Source organism: Oreochromis niloticus, linkage group LG18 (assembly GCF_001858045.2).
Source record: "Oreochromis niloticus isolate F11D_XX linkage group LG18, O_niloticus_UMD_NMBU, whole genome shotgun sequence".
NCBI classification, from domain to species: domain Eukaryota; kingdom Metazoa; phylum Chordata; class Actinopteri; order Cichliformes; family Cichlidae; genus Oreochromis; species Oreochromis niloticus.
Window position 1 is genome coordinate 13062655 of NC_031982.2, and position 20138 is coordinate 13082792.

Sequence of the window (20138 nt, forward strand, 5' to 3'; positions counted from 1 at the left end):
AGTACAAGTATTGGCTGTAGAGTTTTTCCTTCCCACTGTTGCCAAGTGCTTGTTCATAGTTTGACTGTTGGGATTTTGTCTCTATTATTGTAGGATCTTTACTTACAATATAAAGCACTATGAGGTGACTGTTGTTGTGATTTGGGACTAGATGAATTCAGGATGACACCAGCCACTGAGCTCACATGTCAACATAACCACATGACAAGAGATTAAAATCCATTTACTGATAAGGACTAAGACTGAAAGTGCTGGTAAAGTCTATTAAGTCCACCCTGAGCTGTTCAGTGAGGCTCTGTTCAGAGTGTTGTCATTCTTTTTTACTGAATAGACACAATGCCTAAAATCTCTTCAGTTGTTATTTTTCTCCTATAATACATTTTCATTGGGAATATTATGTTTAGAATGAATTTAAGCTATTAAAAAAGAAAGGAAAACCTACTCATTGAGCGCACTACAGCCTCAGGCTCACCGCCTGGACTCGCTACAGAACGCTACAGAATTGAATCACTCTGTATGCATGGTACATAAGGCAGTCACGCAATAATTTTACAATCCTGTACTTCACTGACTGGCACTCAGTGTGTACTCACCTAAAACACTTTTGAAGGACATGGACAGCACTGTTGTATTTATAAACTCACCGACCACTTCATATGGCAGCAACTCAGTGCATCTAGGCATTAAGACATCATTATGACAACCTACTGAAGTTGAAATTGAGCATCTGAATGGGGAAGAAAGATGATTTAAGTGACGGTGAACATGGTTGTTTGTCCCAGACATGCTGATCTAAGTATTTCAGAAACTGCTGCTTTACTGGGATTTTTCTACAAAACCAGAGGATGGTCCAAAAAACTCCAAGGAGACTGGGCAGACTACTTGAAGTTGATAGGAAAGTAACATTAACTAAAGTAATTACCCATTACACCCAAGGTATCTAGAAGACCATCTCTTAATACACACACACTGAAACTTGAAGCAGATCTGATACAGCAGCAGGAGACCTTGCTGGTGAATTGCGGCCTCAGTTTCCTTGGAGTGCAGTTCACTAATGTGGTCTTCTGCTGATGAGCAATTGAATATTGTTTAAATGCCACAACCTGCCTTAGGATCAGCTTCATGTATCCTCTTTTTTGTGTGGATGCCGCGACACTACATGCACCCACCTGTTACACAAAGAGAACACCTACAGTGGTCCCCTGTAGAAACCTGGACTCCACTTCATAGCATGAGTCTGGGATTACATGAAGACTCAGAGACAGCCTACCTACACAGAAGAAATGTGGCGTGTTCTCCACGATGCTTGGAGCCATCTGTGTACCAAGCACCTTAAAAAGTGTGCAAATGTGCTGAGAACAACATTTTAAAAAGGTCACACTAATTCCTGATTTGAATACTTATTAGTTTACTGCACTTTGCATAAAGTGAGTTGAGAAAAAAAAAACACGGTCAGTGATATCACCAACACATTACTGTATATGGTTATGTACAGCAAAGCCAAAATATTCCATCTGGAGAAAAATAAATGGATAAAAATACATTTGGAGTAGAGGGAAAGTTTAGCTGTGCAGGGTTTTTTTCAGGAGTGTGTTTGTATTTTTAATAAGCCAAGCCTTTAGGGAGTTGAGACTCTAATATATCAAGTCTCTGAGTGGTCACGTATTCTGGTTTGTGAAGTCTTGAGGCTACAGCACCGGAAAAACTACTTTAATTGTAAGGGTAGCCATATCAGGTCTTTTTTTACCGGTGACTTCAAACTAAAGTGATGTAACAGTGTAATTAAAAGCAATTAAAATAATCAAAAACTGAAACAATATTCAAGGCATCATAGGCTTTTATGTTCCAGACAGACTACAACTAATGCTGCTTCACGATCCTTCATGCTACTCAGTGAGCGAGGGCACAGAGCAGCTCCCACTGTGTACTGGACAGGCAGCTTGTTCTCTGAGCACAGTCCCAATTATGTAAGGACAAAAGGGGACAGAAAGCTTCACCCAGCTAAGATCTCTCCAGTGCCTGAATCTGGAACGTACATGTCCGTGAGCAATGTTTGCTCATTTATATTGGGTAAAATGTGTCCACAGGGGGGGTTAGAGTTGCCCTTGAAACATTCTTTAAGGTTTTGTCCCAAACTTACAAAGTTTCACTTTATTACCTTGACGTGTGCTCAATAAAGGATGAAAGGAGAACCCAAGATTACAGAGTGCTGAGATGGAAAAATTTTCAATCTCTATGTTCATTTTGAAACTTGGTGGAATTATTTTTATCCAAATCAAATGAGTTTCAATCAGTGATAATAGAAAGAACTCTTCACACAGATGACGCACTCTAGCACGCGATGAAGGAGCATCCTTGGGACTAATAAGTACCGACAAATCAGCGGGGTGAGAGTGTGCATTTGGCCGATTAAGGCCGCAGACAAGCTCATTATAAGCAAGCATACCGAGTGTTTTGAATAAAAAAAATAATGCAATAAAAAGCTGAAAATCAGCTAAAGGCTGGTCGGAGTTCTGAGGATTAGATCTGCAAACAATTAACACATTTTTGGGGGATGAAATCTATTTTGAGGTCTGTTAGAGGCTGCTTGCATTACATTGGAAAACAAAGAGTATATCCTCATTTTGTTTAGGTCAGTCGCCTCACTTCAAAGGCTACAGAGCAAACGTCCAATTTTAATAACTGACAGCTAAAGCAGTGTGCAATTCAACTGGAATTGGGCACAGTACCAGCAAAGGTATGACTCATCAGCATCGCCACAAGTCTGTTTATCAACACTTCCTCTCCCCTCCCACATAAAGGTGGCCTGCAACCACCTTACCCTGATATAACCCAATCAGATTTACATCTGTTCGCGTGGCTTCTTGTTAGTGGCCTCCATGTCACATAGAAAGGTGAGTTTGCCTCGAGGCTTCACATCGCACACAGAATGACAATACCTACTTGTCTTATTAATTTAACAAGGGGAAAAAAGAGGAAATATGCTGCAAAGCATCTGCATGAAAATAATCTACTCAGACAAAATGGCCTAATGTGTCTGAAGTGCTTGCATCGCAGATGTAGCTTCATAAAAAGAAATTTGGCAGACCCTCTGTCTGTTTGACGGCGAATCTGTCTGACAGACCACAGGCCTCATCTGCAAAGTGCCACAGACTCCATCTCCCTAATAGCGCAGCAGCACTCTCTGCTGGTGAGTAATAATACAAAATTCAAACATCTAAAGATGAATTTAAAAAAAACACTCACCTCTCTTTTGCAGCATTTTTGACCATTTGCTTAAAAATATCAAAATCACTGTTTGCAGCACGTTGCTGTTCAAAAAAATTTGAGATTTTTCCTCCTTGGATACAAAGTGATATTTATCCAAAATGGGTCACAGTTTTTCAAAACTGGTTATTTCCCCCCTCCCTCATCACTCTGTGATGTACTGGTTGCGTAAAGCATGTTAATGTCAGCCCTCCCTCAGTCAGCGCCTGACACCCAATACCTTTTTGTTTTTTCATTCTCTGCCACCTGTTCTTGGCTGTCAGACAGTTCAGAGTGAGACTCAGCTGCCATCTTTGTGGAGGAACAACAGCTCTGTGACAAAGGCTTCCCAGCACTGCCCAGGGGACCCCAAATGTTGAGGCAGGTAGGTCCTTATTTCAATTTGGGTTTGACTTTACAGCTTAAACACAGAAGAGATTGATCAAGAATATAAGAGAAGCATTGGGGCTTTAATTTTTTGTGTATTTATATAGTGTGTATCCATTTGTCTGCTGGTACCATTGCTTTATCTATTTATAGGCCTGGAAGGGCATTACCTCAGTGTCCGTTGAGAAATGTCATGCAACACATAAGGCCCTCACTGTATTCATTTGTAAATGTTAAGGTCAGAAAACTGCTTCAATTTAATGCAAAAGTGGCAAAGTTGACCTTTTACTAGTATCATTTTATGCAGTCAAAACTGAATCCCAATGAGACATCAGGATTTTTTTTATGGGGGAAGGAATAGTGATAAGAACAGCCGTGATAAGAGTGTGATCCAATGAATTATCTTGTATTCAGAACTTATTCAGAACTTAAGAAAAAGCAAGAACATCACCTAAAAAAGCTGAACTGGCCTCTGCAGCTTTTTGTGATCTTTTTGTGATTGTCTGCTAAAAGATGAAAAATTTAACTTCTTTGCTACTCCCATGTTCCTTCTCCTCCATCTCTCTCAGGGAAGAAATGGAAGAAAGCTATGAAACATTTGAAGAGGAGTTATGGCCACCAAGAGCAGATCCTCCTCCACAGAAACCTGTTAGGCAGATCCACAAACCAGGTGGCGACACACACACACACACACACACACACGCACTGAATCGTTAATGACTATGCATAAATTATTTCTTACATTGCAAATACAGGATATGCGTACAACTCTATAAATACTAGGGAACAGCAGCACAAGGAGCCACCGAAATATGACTCCTGGTGGAAAGCAACACAGTGATAATGAGCCACAGCCATGCTGGATGGATCATTTCTCAGTGCAGTGGGGTGCACGGAGCTTATTTCCACAAAAATAACATCTTCTGAAACCTAAATCTAAACAAAAAAAAGGAAAGTATCATATTTTCATGTGTTCATGAGGCCTCTACAGCAGGAGTTTCTGAAAACTTTTTTCTTTTGGAGAAAAAATTTTCAGACTCAATCATAACCCTTGCACAGTTTAGCTGGTTATGTCTTGACAGTGTTGAGTAAGTCAAATCGTTCTCTGCACGGCTACCAAATAGCACCAACAGTTTCATGATAGTTTTCATTCTCACACTCATATCTGAGTTTGCACTGGCCTTCAAAATCTGGGCTTTTGTTCTTTTTTTGGTTAATGATCAAGTGCATCAACCTCACCCTGAACTTTGTGATAAGTGCATGCTAGGCTGAGATGGGGAAACATAGCATTTAACATTTAGGTCGAAGCCAGCCAGAGCTCCCAGCATGCCTGCAGTCTTTTCAACCAGAACAGTATTTTTCACAGATGACTTGTAGTTTATCTACACAGGAGTTAATAAAATTGAAAAACATGTGTTCAGCCAGCACAAGTGTATGAATATATGTTAATAGATGTAAACAAACCAGTTCCAGATTGAGTGTATGGCTGTTTGGGGTTTTGTTTTTTTGTTAATGGTGTATGATATCACCCTTCATTAAATCTCCATCTGTCCCTTCCAGAAATGTACGCTACCAGAAAAATCAGAGAGGTAGGTTGGAAAACAACCAGCATTAACAATTTTTCACTCAGCTCACAGCCCTTAAGACTTTTTCTATTAACCTTCACATTGTTCTTAAATAGGAAATGGCTCCAGCTCCACAGCAGCCAGCACCAGAACCCAAGACTATACCCAGAGAAGTCATTTTCCCCAAACCAAGTGAGTCCCAGCTTTCTCCCCTACCCTTGTCCCCCTGATCCGCGCATCCTCTTAACTTCTTTTTTCTTTCAGCATCCTTGCACAAAACCTTGTCCGTTCAGAATCCAACTCAGATCGAAACCCCATGGGAGAACGTCACCCTGAACCGCTGTTTGCTTGTGGCCATTACCATCCTGGTGCTCACCTCAGGTTTTCAGAGGCTCAATGGCAAGTAAACCAGTGAACTAAAGTGAAAACTCAGGTATGAAAATGGCACATCTACTGTGAGTGAGTGATCCTTTCTTGTAACCAAAACAGAAACCTTACGTGGTCACAAAGCAGTTGAAGAGGAAGAAACTGGTCTGACAATGAGGCGATCAGGCTCACTGCGACACAGAAGACCACTGCCAGAGGTAAATTGGTGATTAAAAATGATCGCTGATCAACATAGGTGGCATGAACATGTTGTTTGATTGTTCTCCCCCGGCAGCCTGAAACATCTCTGTGGGAAGTCGTGTTTTGGTGGCTGCCTGACTTTGATGACGAGGAAGAAGAGGAAGATGACGATGACGATGGAGAGGTTAAAAGGGGAAAATCAAAGAGAGGAGCAACAGCACGAGGATTAAGAGCTCTGAGAAACAAACCACTGCCAGATAAGAAACTCATAAAGCAAAGAGACAAGAAATTAAAGGACAGGAGAGCCACGAAAGCCAGAAATGAAGAAATCAAAGTAAAGAAAGGTAGAGACAAAAAAGGTGATCCTGAAGATGCAGGAGATGAGGAGGCTGTTGCTAAGGAAAATAAGAGGTCAGAGGAAAAGAAAGAAAAGAAAAAAAGTCCACAAGTATAATTTCACTCTAGTAGAAGCTATTTTCTCATCAGCTGGTATGATTTATTAATTATTAAAAGGTGGCAATTTTGTCAAAATCTGAGCCTTAAAGCGTGCTTGCAATTAAATCTTCTGACACAATTTTTAGTGCTGTGTTGTAGATTTGGATGCTTTCTGGTGGTTTGGTGTGTTAAATGCTTTATTTCAAACGGAGGCATTTTGTTAGCCGATTTGTTTTTCTGGTTCTGAAAGGTGGCACTGAATAAATTATGCCCATTCAAATGCAGTTAAAATGTCAACAGTGTGTCGCTAGAAGTGACTTTACGTGTCACGTGACTTCATTTGTCCAGTTTAGCTTGTTGTAGAGCCACTAAAGAGAGCCCAGTTAAAAAACTGTCCTCACAGTAAATTCAGGTTTTCACACTGATAAGCAAAGCTGAGATTCAATATTTAAAGAACAGTCAAGTAATCTTTTGTTGTAATATCTTTGTAAAATCAAAGACTCTTATGACACAAACACTTTCTGTTTGTCCACAGCATTTAATTACAAAACCATAATCCTAAAATACGAACTTCCAATCACACCTCCATATCCAGAATGTGGATATTATTACAAAAGAGTGTGGTCATATTTATGATGCTGCAGTAAGAGACTGCCCTGCACATTTACATAAACCAAACAAAGATTGAAAACTCCAATAAACATGAACTTTAACCCTTTGCAGAAATAATAAAACTAAACATAACTGCAGTATCTACAAGGAGATGGACACTGTAAACAGGCAGGGCAGTGTGACTACACACCATTGTAGAAATCAAAGTAAATCACTCAAAACAGATCACTGGCCAGAGATCAGTTATTAGCTAATGTAAGGCCCTCTGGAGGGGGTGGCCTCATTGGCATGGGGGGCATGGGCATCTGTGGGGGCATCTGAGGGGCTCCTGGGCCACCAGGCGGGAGAGGAGGGACGGGCATTCCCCCTGGAGGCGGAGGGGGCAGAGACTCGTTTGATGGGTGATCTCCACTCATAAGGGGAGGAGGACGCTTCACAGTGGCAGCAGGTGCTGGACCGCTCGACTGGGTAACAGGTTTCTCCATTTTGAAGTGGAACTGTAGGAAAAACTGGATAGAAAAACAAAAAAAGAACAATTAAAGACATTTTTGGAAAACTAATATACAAGTTCCACTAGTTTAAACTTGTATATCACAGAAACTTTTTACAAGGATCTTTAAGATGAAGAAATAAACATATAGAACAAATATTAAGTTCACTTTATTGACTCACTGTTCCTATCAACTGCTATTTGTGCATAACAGCTTGAAAAAGTTAGAACTATAAACAAGTTCAAGAGACCATTTTACCTTCATTCACCCACGGGCTGACATTCACCCACATGTGTTTACTAATTAGATTAGGTTGCATGTAAATGAGGTAAACAATGATTCAGAGCTCTCTCTCACTCTGTGATACATTATTGTCTTCTCATACGGAAAGACGGGGAAAAATTCCCCAAGGTGCGCATCTTATCAGACAGAGTTTTTCTACACAAAAAAAGCAGCTAAATCTACACCTCTGCTTTTCTGTTTTTGACACACAGTGTGCCCACTTTGCTTCACCCCTCCCATTGGTTCTGGCAACTGGACCTAATAACTCTACTGGCAGGCACTCTGTAACATAGCTGGTACCTGTTTAGTTTCTTTGTTCCAGTGGGTCCAGAAGCGGTTTTCTGCTTTATCAATTTCTCTGCTGGGTACCTAAAACAGCAAACATCTTGTTATTACAGGAGTGAAGGAAAAATGACAAAGAAAAAAAACATAAGGGGAAGAGAAAAGTGCAGGTCTCACCTTGAAAGCAATGGTCTCATATGGTTCAGCAGCAAAAAGCAGGTACTGCCAGCGACGATCGGGAGGCTCAATGCGCTGTTCGTAAGCGGACATGAAGCGATGCCTGGGTCCAATTCCTTCAGCGATCTCTGGATAGTCAATCTGATGGGCCAAGAAAAGAAGGTCAGTAACACATGGCCTTTACTGTTGTGGTACGAAACTTTGCAGGTTAGAGCATGAGGTTATGATTTGTTCCTGTGACCCAGTTTCAGTGTAAAGCTCCTTTCGCCAACTGACTAACAAGATTGAGTTTGCCACATTTATGCAGAACTCACCAGATTATCCAAAGAATAAGTGTGCATTTTGCTTTGGTTTGAAGCACACAAATAATAACTTATTTACCCGGCTTCAAAAGGGTACTGGATTATATGCATTCTTTCAAAATATACAAACCTGGAAAAGTAAAGATTGCTGTCCCGTCTCTGGATCCCTCTGTTTGGTCACTGTGAATAATTAATAAAAATTAAAAAAAAAAGATTAATTTTTTTGACAATGTATTTTGTAGAGAAACTAGTATTAAAAACCAAACTGTGACTGCCATATAAAATGCCAGAGCTTGCCTACCTTTGTATCCTGGTCGACCAATTTTGACAAATTTCTTGACCTCAACTTTCACTTTGGCTGGAGCTGGTTGAGCAGGAGCTTCTTTTGCTTCTTTGGCTGCCCTCCGTGCTCTGAAAAATGTATGTAAACAGTTTCCAGCAACTTTAATTAAATCAGAACATAAAGTAACAGCTCTTGCACTTCTGTGTTGTAGCACAGATAACTTATGGACTTACAGATTGGTCTGGTGTTTCTTTCCTTGTGTGTGAGCCAAGTAGCTTCCCTGAAATACAGAGAGACATTTTTGATTTTTCTTTTCAAATAAGACACCCAGATGACAAGAAATAAAAACAAATTCAGTGAACAGAGAAATGTCTCATTAGGTGTCCCTCACCTCATTGTTGTGAAGTGTCAGACAAAGTTTGCACTCGTATGATCCTAAATGGTTCTTCATAAAGTAGGGGTCTTTGTTGATATCAATGGTCTCCAAGGCCAACTGACGTAACCGTTCTCGCCTGTCACGGTTACTCTCAGAGGCAGACGCCACCCCTCCGCTCCCCGTCTTCCCTCCAGCTCGATGCTGGAAATCCATTTTTGTAAGGTTTTGGAGTCAAACAGTCACACGAATGTGGACAGTTACTCCAAATAGATTCCCCTGATTACCTGGTTAAAAATAAAACAATAAGTACTGCCAGTGAAGGTCGACATTAATAACCCTGCACTCCAGGGCTGTAGCACAACAACAGCATCATGTGTAGATTGGCATTATTACTTGTGTTTTAGCTAAGGCTCTAACCTGGACACATTTTTATTGCTCAAACCTACATGGGTCATACAACCTGTTTTAAAAGCAGCTCGTCATTACAATCCCCTCTATACGAAGATTCCCAATGCTAACTTCCTTACAAAGAGTCAACATGAACACTGCGGAGTAAGGCCCAAACAGCGGATTTTAGAGGACCAAGTTAAGTTATCTGTGGCAATTTACCAGCGTACAAAAAAAATTCTTCCCATTATTACAAAAGAAATACATTCTGCGAATGATCCCAACAACATCTAGCTAGCTGTAGCATGTTAGCATACAAAAGCCGCTAAATGCGCTAGCAATTTTAATGCTAAGCTAATGGTGCTGCCAACTAATAATGAAAAGCTTTTAACAAATACAGATGATTAAAGTGAATATTAAAAATGCAAAATCACCACATCCGTTAGCCACAAAATTAAACATTTTAGGAGACTACAATCAGATTACTTTATCAAAACACTCACCAGCTCAACGACAGCGACACGCTCACCTGATTTGTTCTGCGCATGCGCTTCAGTAGATTCTTTTTCCCGGGTTTTGGTGGTTTGTAAAAAACCCTCTGGTGTGTTACTGCCACCTGCTGGGCTGGATCTCCAGCCAACACGACGGCTGGGCCTATGAGGGGGGACTTCTTGTTCTTAAATTTCTGATTGTTTCACAGCAGCAGACACAGGAGGTAAAAATTAATTAATTTAAAAAGATAAACTGCTCAGTGGTTCATTTAGAAATTCTGGCTTTTTTTCCTAATTCATTTTCAGTAGAAACACAATTCTAAAACATAAGTTTTATAGTTTTGCATTTAAAAACAATTATTTCATTGTAGTTGACAGTTTGTTAGTTTCGGTTTAGTTTTCAGGTAAGCTGTGGTGCTAAGGGGCCATTCTCCGCTGACCTCTAGTATTAGAAAGACATTACAAATACATTTGTAATACCAGCAGAGAATCAGAATCAGAATACTTTAATAATCCTTAACAAAATTATGTGGGTTTCAGTTGCTCCAAGCCAATAACAGTAACAGACTAAAGTAATGAAATAATACAATATATTACAAAGTTTACAAATGTAAGAAATAGCACTAATATAGACACATGTTCAATTATAAATATCAAGAATATTACAGAGAACTGCTGCCCACTGGATTTCTTCTTTTTTTTTGGACGAATCTCTGTAAAACGCTATAGATCCTTGGGCAGGAAAATCCCCATAGACCATGCTAGGGCTCTTCGATATAACGATATATATCGGATGACGATATAAAAACGTCTATCGTTTAATTTTACGCTATCGTTTGTTTCATGGTGTCGCAAAATAAACTGTTTACGGCAATATTTTTTCATTATTTTGATGGTCACTGTAGTGGCTATATTTATTTCCTAAAGTTCTCTCTTTCTCTTATATTTAATATAACCACACTACAGACGGACAAGCGCTTGTTTTTATGCTTGTCGTTAGCAACAACGACGGTAAAACCACCTCGTGTCCGCTTGTTTATTTTCCACATAAACCTTTCACAATAAAGCTCAAGATCCTGTTGAGACTTTTCAAAATAAACTGAATCACGTGAAAGATGCAGAGTATTTACGGATGAGAAGCAAAAATGAGCCATCAGGTGCTAAAAAATAAACCTTAGACTCAAACGTTAGAACAGGCTTTTCCCCGCAGCACGCTGTGTAATAAATACTCACAAAGAAAACGGCGGCCATTACAACCTATGTCTAAAAATGTATCGTTTCATGCATCAGTTAAAACACTCGACTCCAGGTACCCGACGCCCAGCTGGAAACATTTCACGCAAGTCGAGCTGCTCGACATTCACAGAATTTACAGAAAATGTTACATTTTTGTGATTTATATCGTTATCGGACGATAGATGTCTTAATATCGGGATATGAGATTTTGGTCATATCGCACAGCCCTAGACCATGCCACATTCATAGTCTATTAAATCGCCTTTTCCCCCACTCTAATGCTCGGTTTCAACTTCTGCAGTTGATCTTGAACATGCCTACATGCTTACATGATTACATATTTACTTTAATGAACAAAGTGGCCTATGAGTGTACCTTAGTACGCTAGTTAGTGCAAACCAAACGGAAAATGTTTAGGTTAACCAGACTGAAGCTGGGGCCTCTGTTTCCGGATAAGAAACATCTAAATGCTGACTCTTGCACAGAACAAAGGAGCCATTTTTGACCTGCAGAGGGCAGTAACGCGCCTGACCAAGAAGAGGAAGAAGACAACCTCGGCAGAGAGGAGTGTCATTACTAGAGGTGTGTGAGTGTGGCATGAAGTCCAGAGCTGTTGTTTTCAGTTGACCCACAGAAATGATCAAACGCAGTCCGACAGGTTTCGGGGACGTTAGATAACGAAGCAGCGACGTGGACTCAGCGGTGTATACAATATAGTCCTTGCACCGTACTACCGTTAGCTAACTCCTGTGTTATGCTTTCGACTGGGGGTACGGGTCCTCTTTAGCATCCGTGTACCTGCGTGTGTCCGTCTGTCCAGCCTGTGAGTGTTTGTGTGTGTCCGCGATGCGTTTCAACGAGAAGGAGCTGGTGTTACTGAGCCGCCAGCCGTCGGAGAGAGCAGCTGAACTGGGGATGAGAGGTCCCAAGAAAGGAGATGGTAAGGACAGTCATTCAGACGCACTTCCGTTTCGTGTATTTGGGCACAGCAGCTAATGTCAGCATCAGATATTAGACATATCTCTCTCTGTATACTTCATGCGACAGCTGGGCTGCTTTGTGTTTGTTGTAGAGACGAGTTTGTCTGTCTAACTTCCCTTTTGTGGCCTTGCAGTTGTAAAGAAGAGGCTAGTGAAACTCGTCGTCAACTTCCTCTTTTATTTCCGGACTGATGAGGAAGAGGTCAGTATGCTTGTTGTCACAGCATTTTCTGTGATAAATTGAATACATTTGTTTCAAAAGGGGGGTCAAAATTAACTGAGTGTTTATTTGGCAGCCAATTGGAGCTTTGCTGCTGGAGCAGTGTAGGGTGGAAAGGGAGGACAGCCAGACTTTCTCTATTGGTAAGCTACAGCATCCTTTAGAGGTACAGTTAGGAGTGACTAAGTCTGTAAGTGACCGATTTGTTTTTGGTAGTTTTGCCTCTGTACACAACCCCAGTGGTTTTTATATCAAACAATGAACATGCCTTTGAAGCGCAGACTCCCAGCTTTTATTCAGGGGCTATAACAACAATGTCACGTTACCTGTTTAGGAGTTACAGCCATTTTTATAAAACAGTCTTTATTGCAGCCGCCTTCAGTTACTAGTTTTGTGTTATTGGGTTGAGATCAGGTGACCAACTTCAGTTGAAGACGATTCCTTTCTTTGGCTTAAAAATCTCTTGAGTTGCTTTTGCTCATATTTCTGTCAGCAGACACAGAGTGCAACTCCCGCCGAAGAGCAAGGGCTGTACTAAAACTGTTATATTTTATGATGTCTTTATTACAACATGCTGACATCAACCTGTTAATGGCATCATTGTGACATCATTGGGTGTCGTATTGAGACAATTGAAAGTGTGTTGTACCGCTCTCTCCATGTGCTTTCATATGATATATTACTCAATATGATTTCTTTAAAATGGTTTTCAAGGTCAACTTTGACCTTGGGTGCTAGTAATGAAGATAAAGACAATCCATTAAAAAAATTGTGGATGATATAAAGTTTACAGCTTTTTTTTCATATTCTGTGTGACTTTAACATTGACACAATTTTCACTAAAATTAAATCAACTCGAGCTGTTATTGGTATCTACCATCACACCAAATGTGAAAATTATATCATGAAAACCGTGGACACTAAACTGCTAACAAGCAGACAGACAAATGGTACCGATTACATACTTCCTCCCTTTGGAGGAAAAATAAACACTAGTGATCCGGTTCCACTGGCAGCCATATAATGCCCATGTATGACAGATAATGTGTGATGCCTCCGATCATGAGCTGTGTCTTTCCTTCTCTGTACTTTTCTCCTTCCATCATCCTGGTACAAGTTCATCTTGGTTTGATCTGAGCAGACTCTTTTAGATGTTTTCTGACAAAGTCTAATCTGGCCTTCCTTTTCTTGAGTGTAACCAGTGGTTTGCACCTTGTTGTAAACTCTCTGCATTTCCATTCATGAAGGTGTCTCTTCATTCTAGACTTATGTTGATTTGCTACCTTCACAACAGTGTTCTTGGCTCGATGTTGTTGGATGTTTTGGCGTTGTTTTTCCTAACCATGCAAATAATTCTGCAGTCAAGCACTTTAGTTGTCTTCTGTGGCCTTTAAGGCCTTTTGATGTTGCTGAGCTGGCCAGTGCATTTCTTCTTTTTTTTAAGAATGAACCAGATTGCTCATTTGGCTGTTCCTACAGTTGTTGTTGTCTCTCATTTAGGTTTATTTTGGTTATTCGGCCTCCTGCGCCTTCATCAACATCATCTGGAATCAACTGCATACTTTTTATCTGCTTATCTTGTCATCGAACAAGGAAACAGGACACACCTGGTCATGAAACTGGCAGTCAGTTGTTTGACTGTGTAAGAAATGGCTGTAATACCTAAACAGTCAGTTCATCACTTTTGTTAAATACATTGAGTTAAAGCTAAAGTCTGCACTTCTGTCATATTGTAATAGTTTGATGTAGAATGAACCGTGGTGGTATATAGAAGCAAAACTACAAAAACATATTGACCTAACTGTATATTTCACTCTGACTTATTTTCACTTTCTCACCTGCGCTCTGCTGTTTCTGTTGGTTTCCTTCATGTGTTTCTGATCTCTAATGCCCTGTATTTGCTGTAGCATTTCTGGATGAAGCAGAGAGGAAGTATGTGTTTGAATGTGATACTGAAGAGCAGTGTGCCGAGTGGATAGACTCCATTATCAAAGCAAGGTAGGACTGACTTTTCTTCTTTCTTATTCCAGGGAGCACAGAAGCTTACAGATACTTACAGCCGTCAATAAGTGATTAATAAATGGAGAAAAACTTAACTTTTAAACCAAATGTATTTTTTTGATCGGGTGTCAAATAATATCCCACAAAGGTCAGAACACACTCACTGTGTACTCCAATAGTTACACCTGTTAAACTGAGCTTTAAAGCAAATATTTAACCAGCCACGTGACAGAAACTCATTGGAGTTAGCCAAGTAAACACAGTCATGATGATCTGCTGAAGTTCAAACTAAGCATGGTGCCGGTAGTGATGGTCAAGACAAAAAAAGTAAAACCCTTAACCCCCACAGTGAGTAGTTTTGTTTTTTCTATTTGTTTAATTTGCTATATTACGTATTTAAAAACACAGAGCTGTACTGACTACATATGCTCATAAAGTCTAAAGGAAGAGCATTTTGTGTGTGTTTTCTAACTTAATAACCAAATAATGAAAAGCTGTGTTCTGCACAGCTGAATATGCTTACACATCTATGCCATTTGAACAGTGTGGGTAGAGCAAGTGACACCTCAGATAGTAACAGACTCACATGGGTGAAACTGTCACAAATGAATGATTTTGCTGTTTTCAGAGGCACAGTGTTAGAAATGTGACTGTTAAACGGCTTCAGTCTAATCCATAACAGCTCTGACATATTGTTTTAAAGCTTACTGGGAATGCATAATACTCCCAAACAGCAGAGGATATCTGAGGAGGATCATAGCGCTCTAGCTTCTCCTTTGGGCTTCAGTGAGTCTGCCGGAAAAGTTGTCAGACCTGGCAGCTGTGGCGTCGGGCACATTTAATGTCGCGCTTGATTAATGTATCTGCTAACTGCTAATTGAGTGGTAGCTCAGACAGACCTGCTGGGCTTCATGTGAGCAGACAGGCGAAGAGAAGATGGGAGACAGAGAGACACACGAAGTCCATTTCTCACAAATAGTAATCATCATAATAATAGTAATACACTATATTTTTGTAGTGTATTGTTATTTTAATAAAACACAGTTTACAAAGTGCATTGACAGAAGTGCAAAAGCCATTAAAGTCACATAAATACACACATATATGTTCAAAAAAGAATAAAAATGTGAATAAAATTAATGAACTACTGGAGCAAGGGTCGACTTAAAAGCAAGTCTATAAAAAGAAAGAGGAAGTGATTCTGCAAGTCTGTTCTCTTCAAGAAGGTCATTACAGGATCTAAGGCTGTGAGCAAGCTCATACGGGGTCAGTAGTTCTGCTATGAGCCCAGACAAGGATGAGCTAATCAGTGAAATCCTAAAATCAGATTAAACCGCAGAGGAAGGAAGCAGAAAGAAGCCAGGGTAGGGGTCATATGATGCTGTCTGCTAAAATCAGTAAGAAGCCTAGCAGAAGAGCACCCATTCATATTTTAGCTTGTTTACATAAACCAATAAGAGATTTTATTAGTGGACAAAAAGTAGACACAGATCAGCTGAACAGGTCAATGGTATGAAACAAAAACATTTGTTCTTTATTCCACTTTTAACTTTTGTTTAACTTTTTTTATTTAAGCAGTTTTTTTTTTTTTTATAGTAACAGTAGTAATAATAGTAACTATATTAATAAGATGAGCTATAAAAATACTACAAAATCAGCAATGCAAAGCTGTGTTTCTGCCAGACAAATGTATTGAAAATAAAGAGTTGTCCATCTTGGTAGCAGAGTGTAAAATTCATTGTGCTAGAGCTAACAGGAGGTCAACTGAGGCCAGGCAGACTGCCGGGTTTGTAACGCACTGGTGGAAATCCTGAGCTTGCGTAACTTAGCTAGCATGGCCCAGCTACCTGTCAACTAGCAACAAACAATTAAAATGTTCCTGTGCGGAACATTTTAAGTCGATCCTTGCTCCAGAGGAAGTTCCTGTGACTGTGTTTAATGTTACAAGCTGAGTTGCAGCTCTGATCTTTACTGTATTTGTCTAACATTATATCCCCCTAAATGTCAAGTTCATTCGTTGTCTAATCTCTTGCAGTTACGAGTTCATGAGGAAGAATCTTATATACTATCGAACAGAAATCCACAGGCTCACAGGGAAGGTGAGACCCCTCGCAGCAGCACGCCGGTGCGCTAAATGCCACACAGATGGTGCTTCTAATCAGCAGCGTTCATACCGTGGGATGGTTACAGTGCGGTTTGGAGTTCATATTATCATCACCATCAATAGCAGACAGACTGGTAGATTAATGAAGGGAGATGGTTTTGGTTTTGCTCGGCAATGCTGAGCTCTCTCGGCTGCTAAGATTCATGTAAACAACACTGCGGAATTTCATGATGATTCTCAAAGCACACGACGAAACATGCCAGAGAAAGCTCAATTAGCAGTGTGTCTCTCTAGAAACAATTTCCTAGTTACTTGGGATGAGACAGGCTGCAAAAGCTTTTCTCCCTGTGTTGTACATTTGATTGTGCATATAATTATTCATTGCAGTGTGAGCCGCAGCTGAAATCCCACTAACCTCTGGAGATCTCAAAAATCTCTAAGTAAAAGCCAGGCTTTCAGACCTCTAGGTTTGAGTGCTTTTCTATTTGTTTGGTTCTTTGAGTCTGATTTTGCTGAAGTAAGCATTTCATATAAACTCTGATTCTGCTTCAGTAACAGCTAATTTGCCCTGTACACTGTTTTACTAACTGCCTGCTTTCTCCACAGGACCCCTTGGAGCAGTATGGTATATCCGATGAGGCTCGTTTCCAGGTCAGCAACGGTCGGCCGCTTGTGGCTAGAGATACCTCCTCCCTGTAGCGTCCTGTGTTCACATTATATGTTTTATTTTGATTAGTTCACTCTGCCATTCCAGCACTCACTCCACACTGGTTTGAAAGCCACGGCGTTATCGCCCACAATCTTGCTCCTTAGCGCTTTACTGCGCTCCATTTATTATATCTCGGGTTGCCTCAGACCTATGCAGGTGTCTTAGGTAATGTAAAGCCATCCTCAGTTTAGTCCTGCTGCATCTTTGTCAGTCATTACAAGCAACACAATGCTTTGGTTGAGTCAACACTATCATATTTGTGATTTCAGGGCATTCTCATTTGCCTTTTCTGTGTCATTTTCAGACTTCTGGCCCAGTTAATCAGTTGCCTGTATAAACATTTTATGTTTTCTACTGTAGATGCTATACATTCAGACAATGTGATTTCAAGAGCGACTTTCATTCAGGACTATTAGTAATGTGAGTAGAACTGTGTTCAAAATATCTAATTTGAGGACATATTAACACATAAACCATTGTTTTAATGGAGCCTTTTAAAAGAAGCTTACAGTTAATAGCGTGCCTGATTTAGAAAACCTTTGGCAGTATTCCTGCCCTGATTTGAACTGTTTTTGAGTCTTTTGAGCTGCTGAGTTGAGCCACATATTTTGCTCAGTGTCTGTGAAAAAGGCAAAGCTGTCCAGATGTGTATTTATCTTGTTATGCCTCATTGTTAGATTACTTTAGTGTTTGAGACAATACTTTTGCACATGTTATTGGGTGTTGAGGGTTGTTTCTTTGATTACAATTATCGTAATTTACTTGATCAGCCTACTGTACCTTTTCTTGTGGCACTTTGATTCAGATCCCTTTGTGTAAGCTGTTGAACCATATGTTTAAAAACCAGGCTCTTGGCATGATTCAGGAAACAAAAATAAACAAATCACATGGATATTTGTGAAATCGAGAGCTGACATTTTGCTCTCAACTCAAGTTTCCTGTAAGACTTTCTTGCATCTTTCAAATTAGTGAAATCTTTGTTTTTCAAGAGTCTCTCTGTAATTGCATGTCATTGAATGTATCTTCATTTTAAAAGTTTTGCACATAGAACTTTTGTTTTTAGTTAACAACATCTGCTTCACTGGCATCTCTTTTTATACTAATAAAGCCATTTGAAAGAAACTTTAAATTCGTGCAGTGTGTCATCTGTCAACCAAAAGTGAAAGCATTTGATAACACACATACAGACACACACAAATGTGTGTCGGTGGCTACATCCAGCTCTTGTAAATAGTCTATAGCACGTTGAAATACAGGGCTGCTGGGGTTCTTAATACATTTTGGCCTGCCAGGGTGTAGCTGGAGCCCCTGTGCACACACCAAACTAAACAGACAGGCACACCTCCACAGCTACTACAAATACACAAAATGAAACAAAAAGGAAAGTTGATGCTGAAGGCAAATAATTTCAGCTAAGGTGAGACTGAGCTTTCGTATTTCCCTGGTGTGAAGAAATGCTGTGTATCCATTTTCCATAAGCCAATTTCTGTCATCAAATGACACAATTTCCTTTGTCATTTTGATGTTTGAATCCACACACCAGCAAAGGAGGAGTTGTGAACAGGGAGCTGAGGCTTCAAAAAGTCAATGAAGTGAGAAGAGGCATGCAACTTCAGCACAGCAGACTATTTTGGGTTTTTTTAGCCCAGTCTTAAAGCAAGTTTTCATTTTTATGTGATTTTCACTGGACTCTGCAAAAGTTGTGCCAGTAATATCCTTTGTGGGTACAAAACAACGCTAAATCATCAGCCCCCCACCACCATGCTGACAGTTGTCAGGATAAGGAAATATTTGAAATATTTTATTTTTAATTAAATAATAAATTACTTTAGTAATGTTTAAATAAATAAGTTAATTAAAAATTAATTTGTAAATAAATTTACAAATGCATAATTATCACACAACTCATTATTAAGGCACAGAATTCTTTATTTTGATGTGCGTGACTGTTCTTGTCCTCCACAGTAGGAGGTCTGCATGAATTTATTCTTTAGTCACAGACACCACAGAGGCCACACCCGAAAGAATGAAATCTAAAACTGTCCTTCAAGCATTAATTTATTGAAATACTCATTTATAATTATAATCCTGATTGTACCATCCCTTAAATGGTGATATTGATTAGTCTGTCAACTTATAGAGTCAGGATTATTAGACAGGTACTGCCAGAAAGCAGAAAGTGATTTCTGATGTTTCTGTGTTTTGTCGTGTGTGTGTGTGTGTGTGTGTGTGTGTGTGTGTGTGTGTAATGGTTTATATTTGTAAACAGACAGTAGTCAACAGGATTTATGGAAGAGTTATGAATAAAAAAAGAAAATATGCTTTTTGCTGGTATCTTTATGACTGCATTATTCTACCTACATTGTAATTAATGCAATCCTTTTTCGACCACTGAAAATATTTTTATACAACTGTGTTATATTTGTTTTAATTTCTGCTGCTCTCTTGGCCAGATCTCTCTCACAAAAAAGTATATTTTTTTAATGCCAATGGGATGTTTTATCTGGATAGATAAAGGTTATATAAGCTTCACTTTGCCAGTCTAAACGTTACAAATATATAATCTCTTTTGCTGTTAAGGTGAGTAAAAACGAGACAATGGAAAGATACTGGCTTTGTAGTACAGGCCTCTGGAAACACACACATTATATAAATAATTATTTATTAAGTGTATTGAATTAAACCTTTTTGTTCACTAAATAGTGTTTGATGTTTTGTCATATTGTTTTTTTAAACTATCATGCAAATACATCACCGTTGAATGTGGAAATAAAATAAATTTTAGTATCAACGCTGATGCTCAAACATGAATCCACAGTTTAAGAAAGTAAAATATTAAAATTTATGTTTTTTAATCGCATTTTTGTTGCATTTGAGATTCTGTTCTCTGTGGCATGACCTGAACTGCTACTCATTTTAAAACCTATGCTAAATCTTTGACTATAAGCTGGTGTGACTATAATCTTGTTTAGCTTCGGTTGCCGGTTTAACCCAGAGGTCTGGTT

General features: G+C 39.5%; 3 protein-coding genes across 7 annotated transcripts; 2 read left to right on the forward strand and 1 right to left on the reverse strand.

The window, feature by feature from the left end:
* Window positions 1-3515: 3515 nt before the first annotated feature.
* Window positions 3516-7116, forward strand: LOC102081357 (uncharacterized). Of its 2 annotated transcripts, none has more exons than XM_019348127.2 (7): window positions 3516-3631; window positions 4203-4303; window positions 5194-5222; window positions 5315-5390; window positions 5463-5597; window positions 5688-5782; window positions 5860-7116. In XM_019348127.2, exons 2-7 carry the CDS (start codon window positions 4210-4212, stop codon window positions 6217-6219), a joined length of 789 nt encoding a protein of 262 aa, XP_019203672.1. In that variant the 5' UTR covers window positions 3516-3631; window positions 4203-4209; the 3' UTR covers window positions 6220-7116. The 2 variants fall into 2 exon arrangements, with proteins under 2 accessions (XP_019203672.1, XP_005476222.1); XM_005476165.4 differs by having other exon boundaries at window positions 3523-3627.
* On the reverse strand, window positions 6719-10063 carry sf3a2 (splicing factor 3a, subunit 2). Of its 2 annotated transcripts, none has more exons than XM_003437968.4 (8): window positions 9922-10063; window positions 9021-9289; window positions 8863-8909; window positions 8648-8757; window positions 8477-8526; window positions 8045-8185; window positions 7886-7954; window positions 6719-7321 (listed from the first exon to the last, which is right to left on the reverse strand). In XM_003437968.4, exons 2-8 carry the CDS (start codon window positions 9216-9218, stop codon window positions 7052-7054), a joined length of 885 nt encoding a protein of 294 aa, XP_003438016.1. In that variant the 5' UTR covers window positions 9219-9289; window positions 9922-10063; the 3' UTR covers window positions 6719-7051. The 2 variants fall into 2 exon arrangements, with proteins under 2 accessions (XP_003438016.1, XP_019203671.1); XM_019348126.2 differs by having other exon boundaries at window positions 9896-10048.
* Window positions 10064-11531: 1468 nt separating this feature from the next.
* On the forward strand, window positions 11532-18262 carry plekhj1 (pleckstrin homology domain containing, family J member 1). 3 transcript variants are annotated; one of them, XM_003438192.5, is made up of 7 exons: window positions 11597-11701; window positions 11907-12059; window positions 12234-12301; window positions 12396-12462; window positions 14227-14317; window positions 16356-16419; window positions 17031-18262. In XM_003438192.5, exons 2-7 carry the CDS (start codon window positions 11966-11968, stop codon window positions 17121-17123), a joined length of 477 nt encoding a protein of 158 aa, XP_003438240.3. In that variant the 5' UTR covers window positions 11597-11701; window positions 11907-11965; the 3' UTR covers window positions 17124-18262. The 3 variants fall into 3 exon arrangements, with proteins under 3 accessions (XP_025755908.1, XP_025755907.1, XP_003438240.3); XM_025900122.1 differs by lacking the exon at window positions 16356-16419 and having other exon boundaries at window positions 11571-11701; XM_025900123.1 differs by lacking the exons at window positions 12396-12462; window positions 16356-16419 and having other exon boundaries at window positions 11532-11701.
* The last annotated feature ends 1876 nt before the right edge of the window (window positions 18263-20138 follow it).

Excerpts from the sequence above, each read along its gene's own strand:
- LOC102081357 (XM_005476165.4), top strand. Across the intron at positions 4,304-5,193 it reads TAGGCAGATCCACAAACCAG|AAATGTACGCTACCAGAAAA; the intron begins GTGGCGACACAC and ends TGTCCCTTCCAG. Across the intron at positions 5,391-5,462 it reads AGTCATTTTCCCCAAACCAA|CATCCTTGCACAAAACCTTG; the intron begins GTGAGTCCCAGC and ends TTTTTCTTTCAG.
- sf3a2 (XM_003437968.4), bottom strand. The coding sequence starts at position 9,218 with ATGGATTTCCAGCATCGAGCTGGAGGGAAGACGGGGAGCGGAGGGGTG. Across the intron at positions 8,910-9,020 it reads TGACACTTCACAACAATGAG|GGAAGCTACTTGGCTCACAC; the intron begins GTGAGGGACACC and ends TCTGTATTTCAG. Across the intron at positions 8,186-8,476 it reads AGCAATCTTTACTTTTCCAG|ATTGACTATCCAGAGATCGC; the intron begins GTTTGTATATTT and ends TTGGCCCATCAG.
- plekhj1 (XM_025900122.1), top strand. The coding sequence starts at position 11,587 with ATGCTGACTCTTGCACAGAACAAAGGAGCCATTTTTGACCTGCAGAGG. Across the intron at positions 11,702-11,906 it reads GAGGAGTGTCATTACTAGAG|CATCCGTGTACCTGCGTGTG; the intron begins GTGTGTGAGTGT and ends GGTCCTCTTTAG. Across the intron at positions 14,318-17,030 it reads GACTCCATTATCAAAGCAAG|GACCCCTTGGAGCAGTATGG; the intron begins GTAGGACTGACT and ends CTTTCTCCACAG.